This window comes from Phyllostomus discolor, chromosome 3 (assembly GCF_004126475.2).
Source record: "Phyllostomus discolor isolate MPI-MPIP mPhyDis1 chromosome 3, mPhyDis1.pri.v3, whole genome shotgun sequence".
In the NCBI taxonomy this organism is placed as follows: domain Eukaryota; kingdom Metazoa; phylum Chordata; class Mammalia; order Chiroptera; family Phyllostomidae; genus Phyllostomus; species Phyllostomus discolor.
This window is the reverse complement of record NC_040905.2, coordinates 75,668,880-75,690,909: the sequence shown is the minus strand read 5'-3', so window position 1 is coordinate 75,690,909 and position 22,030 is coordinate 75,668,880. Positions and strand designations below refer to the sequence as shown.

Genomic DNA, 22,030 nt, shown 5'->3' with positions numbered 1-22,030 from the left:
GTGGATTGAGCTCGGGCTGTGAACCAAAGTGTCCCAGGTTCGATTCCCAGTCAGGGTACCTGCCTGGATTGCAGGCCATGACCCCCAGCAACTGCACATTGATGTTTCTCTCTCTTTCTCCCTCCCTTCCCTCTCTAAAAATAAATAAATAAAATCTTAAAAAAATTATTTCAAAAAGATTACTCTGAAATTAAGCCAGTGTTATTTTTCTGTTTTAATGTGTCAAGATAATAATAATTTATAAAGAAATAAGCACATTCTGCACTTAATTCTGTACTCAAGTATTTTGTGACTTATTTATGAGATTTGTATCTTGTCCAAATCATGGCATTGTTCAACATTAAATAAAAGTTGTAAACTTGAAGCCCTGGCCGAGTAGCTCAGTTGGTTAGAGCATCATCCTGATACTCCACGGTTGTGGATTTAATCCTCAGTCACAGCACATACAAGAATCAACTAATGAAGGCACAAATAAGTGGAACAACACACTGATGTGTGTTTCTCTCTCTCTCAAAATCAATAAATGGAAGTTGGGAACTTTATATGAAGCAATCAAAGGTTAAAGACACAAGTTATAAGTAATCGCATTCTTAAAGAATCTAGCATAGAGACTCCTCTCTTAATCCATTTTGTATGCCATTGTGTAGAGTTATAAACATACCAAATATAAATGAGGTATAAACTAGGTGTATGTGTTAAACACAAAATCAGTTTCTATTGTATAAAATTAGAAGTTATAACTTCTGATGTTTCCAAGTTTAAACTCTTTGCATGAGAATGGTCAAAAGAATCAACACTTGTGACTTTCAGTTGATTTTATAAAGATGTTTAAGTTGATACACACAACAGTTGGTGCTTTTTGGGGACAGAAAAAAATCATGTTTTTCTTAGACTAATAAATTTTCAGTTTTATCAGAGAGTTTTGTTATGGTTGCCAATAAATAAATAATTGTTATAAAAAAGGTGTGAACAAAATCAAGCCTGTCCCCTCTTCTCCCCCTCCATAACCTTATTTCAAACTCCCAATACTAACTAGTCATAAATCTACATCAGAATCGATTTTAGAGTCCATCCTAGGTCACAAGGAAAAGGCTACATTATCAAGTCATTCTCTCCAAACTGCAAGGCAGACTCACAATAAAGCAAGTTATTTCTGTATTCAAAGGAAGAGGCTTGTCCTTGAGTCAACCAGTGTGGTTATGGCATGATCGATGTCTAGGAGCTGGATGACCTTGGGCCCATCCGAAAAAGGCTGAAAATAGAGACCAAGGAAAGAGAGGGAAAGCCTTTGGAGACCGCTAGGTGATGAGGAGCTGCATGAGTCAGTTTGGCCAATGTCAGAGAACAGCCATTGTTAGGTCCGTTCCTGTTCCCATCTCTGCAGGCCTGGAGGGTCTCTTTCCTTTGGCTACAGATTAGGCAAAAAGTCCTAGAAAAAAATGAGCAAATTAACAATTTTGTTTTTAGTACGTTGTGCCTCAAGAAAGACCATTCCTTTAATCCTCCAGCACCTGGTACCCACGCCTCATAAAAATATGCCCTTAGATCCTTTATGCACACAAACTGCCTAACACAAAGTAGGTGCTCAGTATAAATTTTCACTTTCTTTTCTCTTTCCCATAGTCAAATCACTGATGAAAATATGCTCTTGTTTTCTTCTAGTGTTTTTTTTTCATAAGTACCAAATCCTGGAATCAAGTGAGACAGACAAGAGGAAGGAATTATAGGCATCACCCTATTTGACTGGGTATTTGTCACTTATGCTTGTCTTTCGGGTCAGCGAAAACTTCACCAGCACTGTGTGAGGCTAGACACTCTACACAGTGCTTTACCCCGAGTACGTCATTTCTCCCAACAGCCCTGTGAAGTGGTGTCTATTTGGGCTGCTATAGTGAATGCCATAGATTGGGTGGTTTCAACCACAGACACTTATTTCTCACTGTTCTGGAGGCTGGGAAGTCCAAGATCAAGGTACCAGGAGATGCGATGTCTGGTGAGGGCTGCTTCCTGGCTCACAGACTCCCACCTTCCCTCTGTGTCCTCACATGATGGGAGGCACAAGAAAGCTCCCTGAGGCATCTCTTTTTTTTTTTTAAGATTTTATTTATTTATTTTTAGAGAGGGAAGGGAGGGAGATAGAGAGAGAGAGAAACATCAATGTACAGTTGCTGGGGGTTATAGTCTGCAACCCAGGCATGTACCCTGGCTGGGAATTGAACCTGTGACACTTTGGTTCGCAGCCCGTGCTCAATCAACTGAGCTACGCTAGCCAGGGCTCTGGGGCATCTCTTGTAAGGGCTCTAATCCCATTCATGAGGGCTCTACTCTCATGACCTAATTATCTCCCCAGAGCCCTACCTTCAAATAATATCACATCAGGATTTAGATTTCAACATGTAAATTTGGAGAGGACACATTCAGTCTATAGATCTTCAACCAACATTATCTTCATTTGATAGGCTAAGGGAGTGGGGCTTATGGTGCTGAGAACTCTCCTAAGATCACACAGCTAGCAAGTAATGGAGCCAGGGCACCTGCTTCTGGGCCAGGGCCTTAAGCCTGTGCCATGTGCAGGGTGGGCCCTCAATGTGAGTGAAAGGACTCCAGCAGCTGATCAGTCGCAACATGCTCATTCTCTCAGGGACCTTGAGGCTGGTTATGGATCCCCCACATAAGGCTGGTGTGGTAGGCAGAATAATGACCCCCGCCCCCCCAAAAATGTCCATGCCCTAATATCTGGAACTTATGAATATGTCCCTTTACATAGCAAAAGAGACTTTGCAGATGTGACCAAGGTCCCATGTGATTTGGGGTGCACCATTTTCCTGGATTATCTTGGTGGGCCCAATCTAATCACAGAGGCTCTGAAAGTGGAAGTAGAAGGCAGATGGGTCAGAGAGATGAGACAGAAGAAAAAGGAAGAGAAATTTAGAGTATGAGAAGGATTCAACCCACTGCTACTGGCTTTGAAGATGAGGAAGGAAATGGAGACTTCAGTTCCACAAGTACCAGGACCTCAGTTCTGCCAACAATCCGAAATGAGCAAAAGAAAAAAGAGAAAAAGCAACCAACACCACACGTTATTTTTTACCTGAGCCTCCTGAAAGGAATACAGCCCTGCTGAAGTCACCTTGATGTTAACCCAGTGAGACTTGTGTCAGACATGTGGCATGCGGATGTAGCAACTGTAAGGTAAATTTGTGTCATTTTAAGCCACCAAGTTTATGGTAGCTTGTTGCAGCAGCATTAGGAAACTGATACAACTAGTCAGTTCCTTTATTCAGGTTAACTAAATTCCTCTGATGCCTAGTCACAAAGGGAAGTGCACAAAATTGTCTTGCTTTGATTCTTTTCTTCATGGAAAAGAAGCAAAAATGCACGTTGTCTTGCAGGCTATGAGGCCAATCCTGAACACAGAGAAACAATCTAAAAGTGGTAAATGTTCTCCTTGTCTCCTGTTGCAGGTGCCGTTAAAGAAATGAAAGGGTGAAATGGAGGGCACTATTTCTTTAAAATATTTTATTTATTCATTTTTAGAGAGGGGGAAGGCAGGAGAAAGAAAGGGAGAGAAACATCAATGTGAAAGAGAAATATCGACCAGGGTTGCTTTTTGTACACATTCTGTAGGGGCACCTAACCCACAGCCCAGGCTTGTGCCCCACGAGGGAATTGAACCAGTGACCCTTGGACTTTGCAGGATGGTGCCCAGCCAACTGAGCCACACTGGTCAGGGCCATGAGCAGTAATTTTCTAAAATTCAACTTCCTGCTTGATAAATGGAGACAATAATAAAATGTTTGGTCCATATTTTCAGTAGAAAACATTAAGAATAAGACAAATGAGGCAAACAATATAATGCAAGTATATTCAGAAAGGACAGGATGATTTTCACATTTTCTTTCTTTTAATACTTTTTAAATTGTATTCAGCCTCTGCATTTTCCTTCCATTGTCTGGTAGGCCTGCTTCAAGTTTTGTTTATTTTGTCTTTTGCCTTTTTTATTTCGAGGTCATGTTGCCTCAGCCTCCTCCAGCAGAAGTGGGGGTTGGGGGTGGTGGGAGGAGTGTCAACTGGGCTGCATCCCCAGGGGCTGGGGGCCTCCTGATTGAGAAGGCTGGCTGCCTCATCTGTGCAAATTCCAATAAAAGTCAGGGTGCTCTCCAAGTGTGGGGGATTGAGGGGGGCAGGTATCTACATAACATGTGAAAGTTAGAACTAAAGTGTTTTAATGACTTAAAGTAGTTGAGAAATTATCTTAACCTGAAGAAAGAGCTTATGGAGAACTAAAGTGACCTGATTGCAGGTCTCTGGCAGAAATTTCTTCTCTAGCTCAGGAAGGGTATTATAGTAACAGCATTTGCATCATCTCAGATTGGTTCGACTTCCTTCTTAGGAACTGCCAAAGTCAACCTGCTTCAGGCCAGCCTTTCTCATGGCCTCCCAGACAGACTGGCCCACCTGGTTCCCAGGTCTAGCAGTGTCTGGCCCATAAATAGGAGTGAGTGAATAGTCTGACACCTAAGGCAGAGTTCTTAGCTTCTACATATTTTTTCTTACCTATGAAAGAGTTAAAGCTTTGTAGTGATGGCTGGAGGAGCAGAGGGTTCGACACTCTCCAAACTGATCACAAATTCCTAAAGGAAATTACATAATATTCCCCAATTTTAGCATGTAATTGTCTCCATTTTAGCATGTAGCTGTGTTTTTCTTCTTTTCTTAAGTTATTTAACAAACACATTTTTAAAAACTAGGCATTCTTCCAATAACTTTACAAATAGCTAATTAAATCATCATGACAACCCTGTGAAATTGGTACTACTGTTACCGCTATTTTACAGAAGAGAAACAGAGGCTCAGAGAGCTTAAGTAACTTGCCTGAAGTCACACAGCTAAATGGTGCAGCTCGGATTTCACCCACACAGGCCAGCCCCAGAGACTGTTCCACACGCCACACTCCACTATGCTGCCTCCTCTTGCCCGTGTTAGGTGGGACGATGGAGGAAAGAAAAAACTTAGGACCCCAGGAGAAAACTGAGAAAAGAAGAATATCTGTACACTATATATCCAAATGAATAGTATGTTCCAGATGTGTCATACACAGTTTATATTGTACAAATGTTGACACTATGACATGTGATAATATTTAGGCTGATTTGAATACCTAACTTAAAAGGATTCTCCTCCTTTAAACCTGAAACTAATACAAAATAAATTTAATGTAAACTATAATTGAAAAATAAAGTTAAACAAAACTAAAAGGATTTTGCTCTTTGGCTTAAAAAATAAATAAAAACCTGAATAAGTTATAAACACTTTCAACTACAAAAACATAAATAAAATAAGTAAATGAAACCATCAAATTGTAAATCATTTGAAGTAATCAAAAATATGACCCTGACTTCCAGATAAGTGAGTAATTACTGTGCTCACTTAATAGGAAATGGAACAAACTCCCAACTGGTTACAAAGTTCAAAATTCAGTTATTCCGGCAGGCAGCACAACAGTTTTCTAGGGCTACTGTAACAAAGTACCACAGACTGGGTAGCTTTAACAGCAGAAATGTATTGTCTCACTGTTTGGGAGGCCAGAAGTCCAAGATCAGCGTGTCAGCGGGTTTGGCTTCATCTGAGGGCTGTGAAGGAAGAATTTTTTTTAGGCCAGTCCCCTTGGCTTGTAGATAGCTAGCTTCTCTACCTGTGTGTCTTCATATCATTGTCCCTCCATGTGTGCCTGTCTCGGTGTCCAATTTCCTCTTTTATAAGGACATTGATCACATTGCTTTGTAGCCCACCCTAACGACCTCATTTTAACTTGATTTCCTCAGTAAAGGCCCTATCTCCAAAGAGTCACAGTTTGACATACTGGGGGTTAGGACTCCAATGCCATTTGTGTGGCAGGGCAGCGGAGGGCGACACAATTCAACCCACATTAGCAGTATAATATAGGGGGTGAGGACCCAGATCTAAATTCTAGCTCTGACATTTATTAGTTCTGAGGCCTTGTTTCCTGATCTCCTTCCCTTAAATGGGGATAAAACACAGCACCTGCCTCATGTGGTTGTGAGGATTAAATGAATTAGTGAATGTTACATGTTAGATATTCACTAATTGAAGAAATAGTCACTGAGCACCTGTTAGGTGCTGGTCACTGTTCTAGGTGTTAGAGATATAGGAGTAAACAAAATAGGCCACAATTCCTACCTTCATGGGGTTCATCATTTAGTGGGAACAATTTAAAAAGAAAAACAATTTAAAAAGTAGAGTATATAGAATCTCAGACAGTAATAAGTGCTACGGAAAAAAATAAAGATGGGGCTAGAGAGTGTTGAACTTTGCAATTAGGGATTAGAAAGGGCCTCATAGAGGTGTCATTCGTGCAAAGGTCTGAAAAACTGGAGGAGACAGTTAAATGGTTGTCTGGAGTTTTTGAGATATGAGGTTTCCCAACCTCAGTACTATGGCATTTGGGGCTGGGTAATTCTTTGTTGTGCAGGGCTCTCCTGTGCATCATAGGAAGTTTAATAGCGTCTTGGGCCACTACCCGCTAGATGCTAGTAGTGGGCACCATCTATATCCCAGTTGTGACCATCTTTCTGACATCCACAAATGTCTCCAAACATTGCCACATGTCCTGGGGTTGGGGTAGGGGGCAAAATCATTCCTGGTGGGGAAGCAGTGAGCTAGAAATAAAGTGAAAGAGGGGAGGGTGACCAAGCAGGACAGCAGGAGGGCTCAGCTTGTTTGAGGCACAGCAGGGAGGCAAGCAGTAGGAGATGGAATGAACCATACCATCTCTGATCTTGAGACCACTCTTCAGGCAGATGGAAAACCACTGGAGGGTTTAAAGCAAAAGATAACACAACTTGACCTGCATTTTTAGAAGATCCAACTGGTTGCCACAACGAGAATGACTGTAGGTAGAAAGTCAGAAATCGACAGCTCAGTAGGGAGGCTGTCACAATAATGCCATTAACATTTTATTTGTTTTAATTTGTTCACTCATTTGGCTGGATGGGGGTGGGAGTGCTGAGAAACTTGAGTGAAGAAGATCAGGGAAGAAAAGAGGAAGGTGAATTAGCATAAAAGAAAAAATCTAGGAGTGGGCAGGATGTTTTGCAGAAGTGGCAGGATGATGATTAAGCCCATTTGTGGGAGCAGAGGGGCTGTGTAGGACAAATGGAGAATGTGGGGGGGCTACTTTGTGCAGGGCCAGTGAATGCTAAGCTAAGGAATCAGAGCTATAGTCTGCAGTTAATAGGAGCCTTCAGCAATGAGGAAAACTTAATACTTTCAAAAAGGGCCTCCTGAAATAATTTGGGTGAGAGATAACAAGAGCCTCGGTTCGGGTGAAAAGTTTGAGCAAGACGTTCTTAAGGAGGCAAAGTAAGGTCCTGCCCTAAGGATTGCAGTTGCCTTCAGGGTACTTTTGTTTGTAGGCAAGTGCCGAAGGGTTTGGAAATGTTTCCACAATATTAAGCATCAAGCAAATGCAGGTCCACCGTGAAAAGGTGTAAGTAGTGCAGTACTTTCTTGGGAAAGATGTACCCAGAGGAGTGTATTAGGTTTCTTCAAGGGTCTTTTCAAAAACACTATTATACATAGGTGAGAAAAAACTATGGCAGCGAAGAAAAAAAGCAGGTTCGCAATCGGTTCTTTCAGGATGGTCGTACATTTCCATTTTTAGATGTAAAAATGTCTCAGCAGGTTTAGGTCATCAGTTTAAGTACATCAAATCAGTCCCACCACCCTGCACGTGGGGCCTTAGGCGCCCCTGCCTCTTCCTTTTCCACCTGCTTTTTGCATTATTCGATTCGCGAAAGGAGCTTACAGGAGCCATCTCCCCTTTTCACCCTCAAAGGACCATGAGGCTGTTAACCGACGCAGTGCACCGTCAACCCGCAGGGAGCCCCTGCAGTTCGGGCCGTCCCAGAGCGGCCGCCGCCCAGGGTGTGGCCCAGGCTTTGCAGCGCTGCGAGGGGGAGGGACGAGGGGGTGGTGCGGCCCCGGCGGGGCAGGCGGGGACTGCACGGGAGGGACGCGCAGACGCGAGCAGCCCCGCCCACTGCCGTCCCCTCCAGCTCTGCGCGTCGCTCTGCTCCGCAGCTACCCTCACTAGGAGCAGCCCCGGGCGGCGGCACTAAGGTCCCCGCCATGTCTGCGGCCATGAGAGAGAGGTTCGACCAGTTCCTGCACGAGAAGAACAGCTTGACCGACCTCTTGGCCAAGCTCGAGGCCAAGACCGGCGTGAACCGGAGCTACATCGCGCTTGGTGGGTGCGGGGCAGCGCCCCGCCAGGGGCGGAGGCTGCTGGCCGGGTCCTGGAGCAGCTGCTGCACCAGCTGCTGGGGAAGCTTCCGGGGAGAGGGTTCGGGGAGGGCGATGTGGGTGACAGGTGGGGGCAAACGGCATCCTCGGGGACCGCACTGGCTGCGAAAAGGCCAGAGGCCGGAGATCACTCCTCCCAGGGTGGCCCCGGCTTGGGGGGTCGCTGGCCTGTGCCCGCGGGCAGGTGGCGGAGCAGGAAAGGGCCGGCGCTGACGTGTCTCCCTGCGGCCGAGCGTGGTGTCCCTGGGCCGAGCTCGGGGTTGGCGCGCAATGGCGGGGGAGGGGGGGCCAGCGGGAGGGCGCACGGGCTCTGTGGCGGTGCGAGCCAGCCTTAGCCAGACCCTCCATGGAGCTCCGCACCCTGAAGGGCTCCTGCGGGAGGGAGGGAGGGCGGGAGAACAGAGGGCACAGAGGTGGGGGCTGCCCGTTATTCCCAGACCCCGGGCAAAGCCCCGCTAAGAGGAGGGCCCCACCCTCCCTGCGTGGTATGTTTTTCTCCAACGCCTTGGCTGGCCAAGCTTTGCGGTGTGGTTGTGGGGGCTGTGTGTTTGAGTACCTCTGGTGCCAGTCGACCTACTTCTCTCCTGTCTCCAGGTGTCATCGGGGCGGTGGCCTTGTACCTGGTATTCGGTTGTGGAGCCCCTCTCCTCTGCAACCTGATAGGATTTGGCTACCCAGCCTACATCTCGTAAGTGGCTCCCCCTGCAACCATCTTCCTCCCTTTCACTCCCCTTCCCCCATCCAGGGCTGCCCTAGTTACTGTACACCCAGTTTCCCTGAGAGAGCAGTCTAAGCATCCCAGGGTAGTCACTGACAGCTTAAGGTGCAGGGGTGTCCAGCCTTTTGGTGTCTGGGTCACACTAGAAGAAGAGTTGTCTTGGGCTACACATGAAATACATTTCTACACATAATCACCAGAAAATCTTGTAATGTTTTAAGTAAATTTACGACTTTGTGTTGAGCTGCATTCATAGCCATCCTGAGCCGCATGCCGCTTGCGGGCCGCAGGTTGGACAACCCTGGTAAGAGCCTTAACTTGATGCTTGGTGTCTTGATGACTGCCAAAACGTGTATTTCATCAGTTTCTACTGGGGGGATGTGTACCTTCTAATGGATGCACAAATTGGAAGTGTTACAACAAAGTCGTCCTGCTTTTACTGGTGGGGAGCTTTCATCCTGTCCAGACAGCTGATTCCTTCTCCCTAATAAGTATTTAAATGTATATTTCACCATATAGCCATGTACATAGGACAGTAAAACCCCATCATTTGGGACTTCCTTAATTCTGAATTAATGTTAATTCAGACACTGGGAAGAATTTTGTCTTGCTTGTAAAAAGGCTTGCCAGAAGAACCCCACATGATTTCACTCATATATGGAATATGAAATAGAAAGCATCAGACAGACAAACTGAACCAACTCATAGACATGGACAACGGTGTGGTGGTTACGGGAGGAGAAGGGCTTGGGGAAAGATGAAGAGGGTAGAGGGGTCGAATATATGGTGAGGGAGGGAGACTAGACTTTGGGTGGTGAGCACACAAGGCAGAATACAGATTAATAGAATTGTACACCTGGAACTTATGTTATTAAATGGTATTACCCCAGCACATTAAAATTTTAAAAATTAAATAATACAAGAAAGTAAAAAGTCTTGCTACCTATTACAGGTAAGTGGGAAATACCCAAATATAAAAGCAAAAACATTATGAAATACATCCCTAATATAGCTTCTTGGTTCTATAAATGACTCATATAATTAAACTAAATTACAAATGAATCTTAGCAGATTAAGAACTGAATTTATTATTTGTTAAGGTTGTTTTTTACTTTATAGTGTGTTTATTTTAAAATATATACAATTTCATTTTCCATGCATTCAACTGGGAATTATTCCTCACACAAGTGAATTTTGTTTTACTCTACAGCTCTTCCCAAAAATGGTGGTGGGTTTTACTTTCATTGAATTGGCTTTTGTAACTTTCCTCAACCATAGGGACAAAAATAAAGGAAGAAAAATTTTCAACTAGGAGGCTAAGGCATAGGTAACACATCATTACATTTTGTGTCTATCATTGGAAGGGGAGAATATGTTTTAGAAGTTTTTAGTTGCACAACTAAATTGAAATTACATAAATAATAGTTACTGTGTTAGTCTGGTACACTTTGTGGGACTCCAGAAAGTCTAGCTGCATGTAAGACACTGCTTGCTGATGCATTCAGATATCTTCACTCTTCAGTTTGAGAAGAGCTTGAACCCTCTCTGGCATTACCTGCTGTAGCACCATCAGGTTTTTTGTGAATACCAAAAGAATCTGAAGGCATATCAGAAAAACTCATTTGGCATTCAGATCAATGAAAGCAGTACAAGAATTGCAGTGTTCTGTTAAATGCAGTCTTCTGGTATATGGTGTATATAGAAAGTTTGTGGGCAGCCCTGACTCAGAAGGGCTTGCACATTCCTGTCTGTGATAACAGACCAAATCGCCCAGCAGTACCCTCCTTTACCTCTCTTCGGTTTGTGTCGCCTGCTTGCAAGAGCTCTTCTAAAAAGAAAGCTTTTGAAGCATTTTCAGGTTTGTGCTCTAGATGTTGTCACACTTAGAACAAATCTGGTGTGATAGCTTAGTACTGCCTTGCTGTTTGAATTATATGCAATTAGCAAGACAAGGATTTTTGAAAATACTGAATAACATAAACAAAAAAGTCCCCCACGCCTCACATCAGTGCCATTTGGTATATAACCTCATGAGAAACATAACCTCTCCATCGGTCTGCTGAGATCATCGCTGCGGGCTTTGGGAAGGTGGAAGTCTGTTTGCAGGTGGGGTAGGTAGATCCATGTGTATGTGGAAGGGGATGTGACTTGAAGATGTGGACAGAACTCGAAGATGCTTCTCCTCGACCCGGAGTGGATTAACTCTCACAGGGGCCATTTGTTAAAGTCAGATTCCAAAGTAGTTTCAAGCCAGTCAATTTCAGCTTTATAGTTTTTTGTAGTCATTCTTTCATTCATTTTTTAACATAGCCAATTGAGTATTATTGGCTCTTTTGCTTACAAGAAACTAAATGTTTCTGTCTATTGCTAAGAATTCTGTGAAATGGTAGAGACTGTCATATTTCTGAGTAGTTCAGGTAAGTGAGTTTTATGTATTTAAGAATTATTCTATTCACCAAGTATATATTCTGAGGCAAAATAACATTTGTAGTACCTCTTAAAAGAAGTTGGAAAAGTATTAAAAACCTAATAGAGGAAATTTAATGATATAAGCAGAAATTTAGGAAATAATGACTATTTCTGGATTAGTATTTATTCATAGGATGCTTCCTTTTAGAAGACCCAATTCTTTTACCTTTAAAATAGATACGAGATTCTCTGATGGTAAGAGAAGTAAAGGTTAGTCTCAGGGAACTTGGACTTTTCCCTGAAACAGTGGTTCTCAGCCCTGACTGTCCACCGGAATTCTCTAAGGAGCCTTAAAAAATACTGATGCCTGCTTTCCACCCCCAGAGATTCTGATGTGCTCTTTCTGAGGTTTGGCCTGGGTTTGGGGGTTTTTAAAAATCCTCAGTCTTTTACTGTGTTTAGAGATTGCAATGTGCAGTCAATGTTGAGAACCCTGGTGAAGAGTGAGAGCAGTAAACTGTGCTTGTTACCCTTGAAGGTGGCTCAAGGCGGGGAAGTGGCCTGCCGACCCTGGGAACAGCCAGAAGTCTCTGGGCCTCTGCTCTGTGAGGGAGGCTCCAGGACACACGGGCCTGTGTGCACAGTACAGAGCATGCAGCCCCCCCAGTTAGTAAACACTCAGGCAACCCCTGTTATATTCGTCTAATCAAGTCTGGTCCTTGCTTAACCAGTGTGATTGTGTCATTGTCATGAAGTCCTTGAAAATGGTGGTATTAATAGCACCTAAATCAGTGTTACTTCAAGTGTGATCTATGATCACACTACTTTAAATGTTGTCTTTGCCTCTTGTAATTTTCCCTGTGCTCCCTAGCCAGATTTATTCTTTTTTTAATTTACTTTTTTAAAAGATTTTATTTATTCTCACAGAGCAGGGAAGGGAGGGAGGAAGGGAGGAAGAAAGAGAGAGAAACATCTGTTGGTTGCCCCCTGCAGTGCCCCCAGCCCCAGCCAGGGACCTGGCCTGCAACCCAGGCAGGTGTCCTGACCAGGAATTCAACCAGTGACCTTTCAGTTCACAGGCCAGCACTGAAAACACTGTGCCACACTAGCCAGGGCTCTTTTTTTTTTATTAAACAATTTTTTTATCCTCACCCAAGAATATGTTCATTGACCTTAGAGAGAAAGGGGGGGGGAGAGAAACATCAATGTGAGAAACATCTATCAGTTGCCTCCTGCATGTCCCCCCTCCCCCACCAGGGATTGAACCTGCAACCTAGGCAGGTGCTGTGACCCGGAATTGAACCCTCCACCTTCTGGTACATGGGACAGTGCTGCAACCAGCCAAGCCACGTGGTCAGGGCTAGCCAAAATACAGCTTCATCACCCTGTGACTGGTACATGAAGTGTGTGTTTTATTACAGATGGTTATAGGGGGTTTGCATGTTTTCAGGTTGCCTCGATGGGTTTTACATAGGGTGTGAGATGACATGATATAAAAGTCATTCTGACTGCTGTGATCTCTGGGAGAAATTGGTGATCTGCCAAACTGTTGTCTAGCCCTTCTTTCCTCACCTTTCCACTTTTGCCCCTGCTGTTTCTTCTCTTCAGACCATCTTAGAGAGGGGTCCTCAGATTTTACGTGATGGTCAACATTGGGCCTAGAAGCTGTAGGGTGCAGAACTAAAATCTGTAGAAGCTCAGCTGGCTTCCCAGCTTTTCTTGTGACTCACTGCCTTGGGAAACATGTGGGTAGGGCTCAGGTGCACCTGGCTGCAGGTCAGGTCCCGGCACGTCGGAGCACACAGCAAGCTGAAGGGCCTGGCCAGTGCTCTGGAGGCGACCAGCACCAACTCAGGGACTCCCTTCCTATTGGCTACTCTCATTTTCTGAGGACATAGTTTTCCTTTGGGCTTTTTGAGAACAGAGCCTTTAATCCTCTACTTCTGTTTCCAGACTTTTTGGCCACCAGACGTTTTATCTGCAGGCAATATGAAATCTAATTCCAGCCTTCTCATTATCAAGAGCTGTTGACAGAGTTACTTTCATCTCCTACTTTCCTCCGTTCCTGATAAGACTTTTGGTTAATAATAGGAACCTTCATTATTAAGGTAGACTTGCCCTGCCTTTTGCTGAGATATAGTTCACATGTAACCTTTTTAAAGTATACAGTTTAGTAGTTAGTATATCCATAGTTTTGAAAGCATCACCACTGTCTAATTCCAAAACATGTCCATCACCCGAGAAGGAAACCCGATACCCCTCAGCAGTCACTCCCCTTTTCTCCTGCTCCCCCGGCCCCAGAACCCCCCATTTTATTTCCTGTTTCTGTGGATTCGCCTCTTTTGGACATTTCACGTAGATGGAATCCTGTAACATGTGGCCTTTTGTTTCTGGTGCAGCCTTGCTTTTAATGGCATTGCACAAGTAAGAATTGTTCTGAGGGCCTCTCAGGAGTGTGTGCCGGGCTCCCCCTTTATTCACAAAGCCTGTCGCCTGAGACCTCAGGCAGCTGCCCCAGGGCACCTCGAGAGAGGGTACTGGTCTTCTTGCTGCTCTGGTCAAATGGAATTAGGAGGGAAAGCCTAATGACTTTATTTTCTATTTTTATTTTTGTTCTGCAGACAAAGGAAAGGAGGGCAGTGCTCTTTTTTGTCCTACTCAGGAACCTTTTTGTTTAAAATTCTGTAAAAGTCTATTAATTTTCATTTATTTATTCGTTTGTTTATTTAAAGGATCAGGCTGCCACCTCCCTGGGTCTGTCAGAGTTGGGCCTCAGGGATCAGGCGTGTGGTCCAACTCTGAGTTTCTGAATGATCAGGGGCAGACAGAGAGAGTGCTCTTCAAGGCCACACACGGGCACACACGGGCCAGATTTGGTCTGGAACCGTTGCTGGCAACACAGGCATGTGGAAGCACATTTAGACATATTTTAGTACCGAGGTCAAAAGATTAAATATGTGTCGAGTCTACTGTTTTGGTGTGTATACGTAATCTAACATTGAGTCCTGCCTTTGAAATCTCACGCCCACTTCAGTGATGTGTCATTTTCTCTCCTGTGTGCCCTCCCCAGCCCATATCAAGCTTTTGCCATCAGTAGTAAGAGTGTAAGAGCAATTAGCTTTGCATGACTGCTGGATACTTGTGCAGCACTGTATTTAATAGGCACTTGTGGATCCCTGTTTAAGTGCTTTACAAATATAGCTCATTTAATTATCATGACAACCCTATGACTAAGTACTATGGTTTCTCATTTTACAGATGAGGAAACAAAGTTCATTTGATTAAGTTCTGACAACTAGTAGATGGTAAAAATGGCATTTAAATGCAGGGAGTCTGGCTTCAGAGTCTATGTGTTTAACTCTTATGTTGCACTGCTCCCCGGCTGGCTCTGAGTGTTATGGAGATGAGCCATAACCTTATGTAGAGATGCAGACTGAGCTGTTGATCAGTTTGACACTGTCAATGCATTCCTTTCATGCACTGTATTTTTACTCAAAAAAAACCCCAAACGAACAAAGTAACTGGAAGAGTTGTAATAACAAGCTCAGGTAAAAACTCTAGCATCTCCTTAGCTAATGATGCACCACAGATAAAGTGAGGAAGTACAGGTTAGAAATGGTTGAAATGTACTTATTTAAGATTTGCAGTGGCAGACTCCTACACAGAGGCTCGTTGCCAGGGGAGGGGTAGAGAAAGTCACCTTGTGACCCACAGTCCCAAACCACTTCCCATCTCACAGAAACAAGTCGTCTGAAGCAGAGCTGGGTGTCGCTAACTGTGCTGGAGGATGTGTGTTTACGGTTCTCTTCATGGACTCATCAGTAAGGGGTGTGTTTGTTTTCTTCTGTTCTTTTGAGAACTTACAATTATCTTTTTATTTTTAATTTTTTACTCATGAGAACTTGGGAGCCGATACATATTCTACTAAGCTGCTTGTGTTCTATGACACTAGCTTTTCTCTCTGCATCTGTGTTCTGTGTTAGAGTACGTGTGACCACAGTGGTGCCTGCCCACACTTGGCCATCTTTGGGTAGCGTGAAGGAAGTGCACACAGGCTGGCCGGCTGTGCCCTTGGAGCAAAACTGTAATTGGCATTCTGTGAATTTGGCCTTAAGCAACACTGAAACCTTAAACACTTAAACATTTTACTTCTGTCAGCTTTTTACTGGTTATGTTTTCACTTAGTATTATTGCTAATATTGCTGAGCTATTTTAAGATGGAGGGCTGTGAAGAAAACTGAAAATATCTTTGTAACAACTTGTGCTTTTTTTTTAAATAATTACAGCCAGCATTTGGTTACATTTTTGTGGGGTTTTGTGTGTGTGTGTGTGTGTGTGTTTCCCCTTAGCTTGTATAGAGAAAAGAAAGTTTTGAGGAGCAAATAAGAGGAATGATTTAAATGATTTATTCACAATCTAGTTTCTGGGCTCTAAAGCAGTAGTGGAGGGATATTCCAGCCTGCTCTGGAGTGTTCCTTTTGAACTTTAATGAACTCTTTTTTGTTGACAAAAGCCATGCAGGTTTGGTCTGTTTGTTCTTCTGGGTTGCCTTCGTTTCCCTCCTCTGTCCTGGAGTTTTCCTCTTTTTCAGGACTGACTGAACGAGGACTCGGTTTTCAGCTCAATGCCCTCACATAGTATTTAAAACAAGTGTCAATACATTCGGGGATATTTGGAGGAATTTGGTGTCTGTCAATAACACTATTGAGTAATTAATTTTGAGGGACAATGAATTAGTATAAATAGAAGTTTAAAAACAGTTTCAAAAATTGCTAATGAAATTTATTTCTTGTATCACTTGAAATATAAGTGGGGGCTATAGAAACCTATCCTGACTTCATTCTCTCACTTGCTCACTCTTCTGATTCCTGGGAGGAGAACTTATCATGTGTCCTTCTCGGTCACATGGCCACTATATATATCCTGCAGCTTCTGATAGCTAGGCCGGGTGATGGAGTGAAGGATCACTTACACATCAGGGGTAACCCTAGACTGCTGTCTGCATCTCGATGTGGCTCTCTTTTGTCTGGGAAAGGTCAGTTTAGGTTGTTCTGAATAGAAGTCAGGGCACTCGTGCTTAAGTTAAACTTTAAGATACCATACTTGACATAGGTGTTATATTTATAAAGCCATTAGTTTTATTGACAAAGGGTTGTCCCAATAGTATTTGCATCTGCTATTTTACTGCTTTGGGCATTAATCATTTAAAACCATCTCTGAAATTGTTTAATGTGTTCAGTTTTGAGTTATAAAATGTTAGCTTGGAGAGGTCCGAGAGATCCAGCTGTTGGGGTGATAGCCGCCTTTCAAAGATTTGGAAACCACGGCCACAAACTCAGGTTACTTGACTTAGGTCACAAGACTGTTGAGGCAAAACCAGGCATAGGCTTGGAGACGGATGCCTGACCGCCCTGGCCTGCTCACTGTCAGCATTCACCTGGTTCACACTTGACTGTGACCGGATCTTCTGTTTTATAATAAAAAACCAAAATGGTGGGCAGTTGATAAATAATGCCATTGCATTTAAACCAAAATGTTTGACCCGTGAACAGCTGCTTTTTTTGGTGACTCACTCTCCATTAGAGATGTTTTACAGACTCATCTTAAAATGTATTAGCCTGTGAATTTAGTTTATTGTACATTATGAATTTATTAAGTTGGTTATTTTATACTATAGGAGAATACTACATCACAGAGTAAAAGTGCATGGTATAGTTTTTCATTGCTCTTGTATCTTGGATAGCCATGGGAAAAGATAGTTTCTATGTATTTAAGGAGTGTATTTGCCGCTCGCTATCGTGTCTTGTTCTGGTGGGCGGGGAGGAGGGTTGGGCACGATACAAACCGCACACAAGCAGGTGTTGCCGTGTGTCCGGTTCCCGTGCACTCGTCTGTCTTGCTTTGCATCACATCTACTCAGCAGTGAAAAATAAGGTGATTTCCCGAATGCTCATAGGTTCTGACCTTCTTGTTTTCCATGAAGAGGAAAAATCTTACTGGCATAGAAATAAACTAGTGTCTATGTCTTAAAAAATGTGATGTTTTTCCTTCTAATTTGATGATACACTGTATGCGTCAAATAAGATTTACAAAGGCAGACTTGTAAACAGAGGTGATAGGAAGTAGGAAAACCATCCTGAGACATTAGGACTTTCTGCTTCAGGCTCTCGGATAGGCACCGACAAACGCAGTCCTGTGCACAGTGGGCGCTGTGGGCGGTCATGTTATATGCCTACTGGGTCAAAAAGGGTTATAAACACAGTTCAGGCTTCACAGAATCTGCCTTAACTCTGGACTACTTGTTATGAAACATGACTTACCACATTAAAAAAATAAAACAGAGCAATTGGACTACGAGCAGTTTCCTTCCTATTCTGTACATCACAAAGCTTTCTTATTGGTGTAGGTTTTATTTATTAACTGCTTTTCAGTAACTGCCTTTAACGTGTATCACTGGAAATGTAGGATGTAGGAATGAAACTGGCAAAACTTCTCCGTGAGCTTTGTGGGTTTGCCATCAATCTTATGCCTACCCTTCCTTGTCTGTGCATGTGTATATATAACACATACATATAATGTTTATGCAGCACATACTCCATCTAATGTAGGAAATTGACGTTTTTTAATGACATGAATGAAGGTGTCGAAACACTCAGTAACTAGAAATAACTTTTGGGTCTGAAAGAGTTAATACTGTTTCAAAAATGCTTAATTTATAACTTCATTAAAGTATGAAAATGTAGCATTCATCCCAATGATACAACTTACCTGAAGTTGTCATTGATGGAAGAAGAAAATCTCAGTATTTGAAACTATGTCAGGAATATCTCAAAACCACAGAAAATATGGCTTTCCCCCTCATACCTGCTTTTCCTATTTGCTGGTTTTAATTTCTTAATGATCTAACAATAGAATATTTATAGTACAAATATTAGGTAAAAGGGTAGAATATTATTTGACATTATATTTTATATTAATTGCTTAAACTTCTGAACGCAGCTACATGTTGCATGTGTACACGTGGACTTTGTGTTCGATGCCATCCTTTGTCCGCACTTGGCTCCTGCCCTTGCCTTTAGAAAGTGGCAGCAAAGGTGTGAACGTAGATGGGCCAGTGCGGGGGGGAGGCCGCTGGCACCAGTCACGGGGGCCCACTGGTCTCCATGCGGGCTGGCCAGTGGGTTGTGGACATACCGGTTTCAACTCAGTAACCAATATAAAGAATTTTGGCCAGCCACCTTTGTGGCATGTGCCCAAAAAATGTTTTCAGCAATGTCAAATTTGTTCCCACTGACCTTGAATAGGATACTTGGAATCTCAGCTAACTCTTTTTTTATAGCATTTGGGATTCAGAGAGTGAAGTAAAATTAAAGCACATGGTTAATTCTCTAATCTCCTGTAAGCCTATTAACACTGCTGTTAATCCTTTATCAGCTCTGATTAGCTAGGACTGGAGTGTTCTTATCACTCTAATTTCCTTTTACTCTCTAGCCTCCCAAGGATAATAAATTATTACCATATTGTAATTATTACCTATTAAGATAATATTTAGTGATGCTTACTCTGTCCCAGTCATTGTTTCTCAGTCTTTACATGTATCAGCTTAGTCCTCACAACAGCACAGTGAGGTTTATCATCCCCAGTTGACAAATGAGGAAATTGAGGCCAAAATAACTTGCCCAAGGCCATATATACAGTAAGTGGTAGAACCAGGATACAGGCTGCAGGCTAAAGTGGTGAAATGATGTAATGCCAGGTGAGCATTGGGAAGAAATGATGGGAAAAGAATGGCTGCTTCATTGTTCAGTGTAATAAATATTTTTTTGATAGTTTGCTTTGTTTAACTAGAAAATTAGGATGAGTCAGCTTCATGTGATGGGTTGTGTGATTCTCTCTGTCTTTATGTGCGTATTTAAGGCCTTTTAATGCTCTCAAACACAACAGATTGTGTCTGATCATTGTTAGAGAAGTTTGTTTGTAGGAAAATCATGAGCTGTTTTCTCAAGAGAGAAATTAAGTGAACGTGTCTGATGTTCACTTTAGTGTTTGTTTTTAATAAAGCCCTAAAGAGAAACCTAGTCTCATAGGAGGAAGTAGGTAGTTATGGAAAGTCTGGTGCCCATTTTTTTCCCCAAATAGAAATCATCTTTTTTCCTTTTGTTATAAAAAATAGTACATGCTCATTGCAAAGGCAGTAAAAGTAAAATTCTGCAATTCCTGTACCCAGAAATAACTTGACACAATTTGAAATATATATTTCTGGATACCACTTTTAATCTGTAAACACACATACAAACATGTCTCTTTTTTTGTACACAGAATGAATAATCTCCTTTTTACACTTGACACTATATCTTAGACATCTTTCCCTGTCAGTATTCTTTTTAAAGCTTCAGAATATGTCAGTGTATGGATACACCAAAAATTTATTTAAACAGTCCATTGCTGCCCTTAAAAAATGTGTGAACACATGCTTCTATAATATTGTTTGACTTGAAATTCATTGTAATATCACTCTTTCCTCTTTGAAATTAATGTTTTGTCTATAAAATGTAGAATTGGAGCTAGTTTATCTCTCAGTTATCTTCCAACCTCACATTCTGTGATTTCTAATTCTGCTCAGTGAACTTTTAGAGCTGCTGGCTGCGCCCATAGTGCTGCCAGCCACCTCTGCACCCTGCCATGCCTCTGTTTCTTCCTCTGAAGGCAAGGTTCCTCACCCCTCCCACTCTTTAGCTTTGCCATTTGGGCTGGACTAAAAATGACTTACGTAGAGTGCATCATATGATTTCTTGAATCCCCTGTTGCCTGATAAGTTGATACACCCTCCCTCTGATACAAACATTGAACTATGATTCAGTATTTGTACCAGGGAGTGGAGTGTATTGTTGAACAATCAGTTGTGTCCACTCACCTGGACAAGAAAGTGTTATAAGTAAATAGCATTCAGGAACCCCCAGTTTTAAGCTTTCTTCTTCTCTACCTTTTTGTGTCTCAGATTCCTCAACTGTAAATTGAATGCGTGAGACTATCTTCAATATTCTTTTTGTTCTGACTAGCTTATGATGTTATGACATGTAGACATATTAAAAAAATAAACATGTTATTTTAAATTAAAACAATAATTAAATGTTTCTGCCCTGGCTGATATAGCCCAGTGGATTGAGCATGGGCCTGTGAACCAGAGGGTTGCTGGTTTGATTCCTAGTCAGGGCACATTCCTGGGTTGTGGGCCAGCTCCCCAGTGGGGAGCGCTTGAGAGGCAACCACAGATTGATGTTTCTCTCCCTCTCTTTCTCCCTCCATTCCTCTCTCTCTAAAAATAAATAAATAAAATATTTTAAAAAATAAGTAAATGCTTCAATTTGAGAACTTCTATTAAAAAAATCTCTTCACCTTAATAAGTCTGCTCTTTCCCTGTCTTCCTTCATTCCTTCATTGCCTTGGTTTTCTACACAGTTGTGATCAATGTGTGTGTTCAGTTTTCAGTTCTTTCTGTTGTTATGTTACTATGTAATGTTCCAAGTGTATTAACATAGAGAGTGATAAATTCAAGAACTAACCTTTTTTTATTCTCTGAAGAACTGAAATTGAACTGTTAGTGTAGTTTTTCTGTTTTTGAATCTGTGGATCTTGACTAATAGCTTAAAAATAATTAAAGAAAAGCCCAGCTGGGTGGCTTAGTTGGTTGGAGCATCGTCCCGTACACCAAAGGTTGTGGGTTTAGTCCCCCGTCAGGGCGCATCCTTAGGTTGTGTGTTCGATCCCTGGTTGGGGTGCATACAGGAGACAACTGACCAATGTTTCTCACATGTTTCTCTCTCTTTTCCTCTCTGCAAGCATATCCTTGGGTGAGGAATAAAATTTTTAAAAAATACGATAGAATGGAATTTAGAATGTCAGGTGGTTTCATGAAATGTTAGTAGTTTATATTTATATGTGTTTACTGAGTCATGTGTGATTACTTACTCATGGACTGCTTTATAGTTCCCAAAATTAAGACCTTAAGTGAAATATAATGGTGTATCCCCTCTGCCCAGGATGAATAAGAAATAAAATTTTATCATACTAATAACTTTAAAAATCCACTTAGCTATAAGCAGATCAACCACACTCAGCTGAAGCCCAGAGGGAAAAACCTTATGTGTAAAGGGTGCACTGTGGTTGGTTCTTCGGTTGACGTGCTTGCCTACACTTTTTCTTTGGCCTTCTGTTAGATTAGCTAGCTTCTGTCTGAGGAAAGCTAAAACACAGACACAGTCTGCATGGCACAAGCCATTATTTTATAATCAGCTCTCTTAAATTCATTTTATATGATTCTTGTGTTTACAATTAAAAATTTCTGCCCAGTGTTGATATTCAGCATTCACTTCATCACTTCTTCCTTATATCAGTAGCAGTCTTCTCATTCAGCTCCCCCTTCCCTGATTATTTTCTCTAAAACAGGAGCATCAAACTCATTTTCACTGGGGGCCACATCAGCCTCACAGTTGCCTTCGAAGGGCCGAAATAATTTTAGGACTCTATAAATGTAACTACTCCTTAATAGTTAAGGAGTTGAAATTATATTTGGCCCTT

The 22,030-nt window shown here is 42.3% G+C and overlaps 1 protein-coding gene across 1 annotated transcript in view; it reads left to right on the top strand.

Annotated features, from left to right (window-relative positions):
* The first annotated feature begins 7,991 nt into the window (after positions 1 to 7,991).
* REEP5 (receptor accessory protein 5) overlaps positions 7,992 to 22,030 on the top strand; it is a 33,734-nt gene continuing 19,695 nt past the window's right edge. Inside the window, exons 1-2 of the mRNA XM_028508288.2 lie at positions 7,992 to 8,269; positions 8,920 to 9,013. Coding sequence (XP_028364089.1) covers positions 8,152 to 8,269; positions 8,920 to 9,013 — 212 coding nt within the window. The 5' untranslated portion in view covers positions 7,992 to 8,151. The remainder of the gene's footprint in view (positions 8,270 to 8,919; positions 9,014 to 22,030) is intronic.